General features: G+C 40.2%; 1 protein-coding gene across 1 annotated transcript in view; it reads left to right on the top strand.

Moving 5' to 3' along the window:
- Window positions 1-932, top strand: part of LOC103517474 (carbonic anhydrase 13) — a 20,619-nt gene that overhangs the window by 9,541 nt on the left and 10,146 nt on the right. The window contains exons 2-3 of the mRNA XM_008482509.3: window positions 180-256; window positions 730-850. Coding sequence (XP_008480731.2) covers window positions 180-256; window positions 730-850 — 198 coding nt within the window. The remainder of the gene's footprint in view (window positions 1-179; window positions 257-729; window positions 851-932) is intronic.

The raw sequence follows: 932 nt of genomic DNA, 5'->3' as shown, positions 1-932 counted from the left end.
TGGCGGTTTTCCGTGTAAATTTAACAATATCTCGCGGAACGGTATAAGCTAGAGACTTGAAATTTGGTATGTAGTTCACAAATGTGACAAGGATGCAACACAAAACGTCCTCGTACTTTGTCCTCGTAAGAAATGAACAAAATTTGACGTCTAATCCCAAGTCTTCTCTTTGATTCCAGGTCCATCAATGTGGCCCAAGATGTTCCCGGAAGCGTCCGGCGAACGTCAGTCTCCCGTCAATGTCGATACGACCAAGGTAAATTGTAATTGTAAATTGTATTTGTAATTGTAAATATATATTGAATTTATTATAATAACAATACACAAATAGATAGGTCTTAAAACTATGTCTGGCTGGGGGACTATAAACAGGGAGTATACCAGCCTGAATTTCCCTTGCTAAAGCAAAGGTTGAGTGCGAAGGGCATCCACTTGTAAAATTTGTAGCCAAAACCAAATGTCAGCCTAAAGCAATCACCCTAGGGCTGATTGAGAGGCTGACGAAAAACACCAACCCCGTCTGAACACGAAAAAGGCGGAGAAGAAGAAGAAGAAGAAGAAGAAGAAGAAGAAGAAGAAGAAGAAGAAGAATAGGTCTTAAAGCTAATTGACAATCTTACGTATTCTTGAGAGTTCATTGCAACTTCTGGGCTTTCAACATAGCAACGAGTGTCCACCATGATAAAGTAAGTCTAATTAATTGACAATGTTTGAATTTTTCTCTATTAGGTATCCTCGGACAAGACCCTGGAGGAGAAACCCCTCACCTGGAAGTACAACCCGGATAAGACCAAGACCATCACCAACCCGGGGTACTGCTGGCGAGTGGATGTCGATGGAGAAGATTCTGGTAAGTGGACACTTGGACCCTGTCCTCTGGATAAAAGTGAAAAAAAAAAAAAAAAAAAACAAAAAAAGAACTGAATTGTTTT

The sequence above is a fragment of the Diaphorina citri genome, unplaced genomic scaffold (genome assembly GCF_000475195.1).
Source record: "Diaphorina citri unplaced genomic scaffold, Diaci psyllid genome assembly version 1.1 scaffold1862, whole genome shotgun sequence".
NCBI lineage: Eukaryota > Metazoa > Arthropoda > Insecta > Hemiptera > Psyllidae > Diaphorina > Diaphorina citri.
Note: the sequence above shows the minus strand (reverse complement) of the source record. Positions and strands in the feature narration are given on the sequence as shown.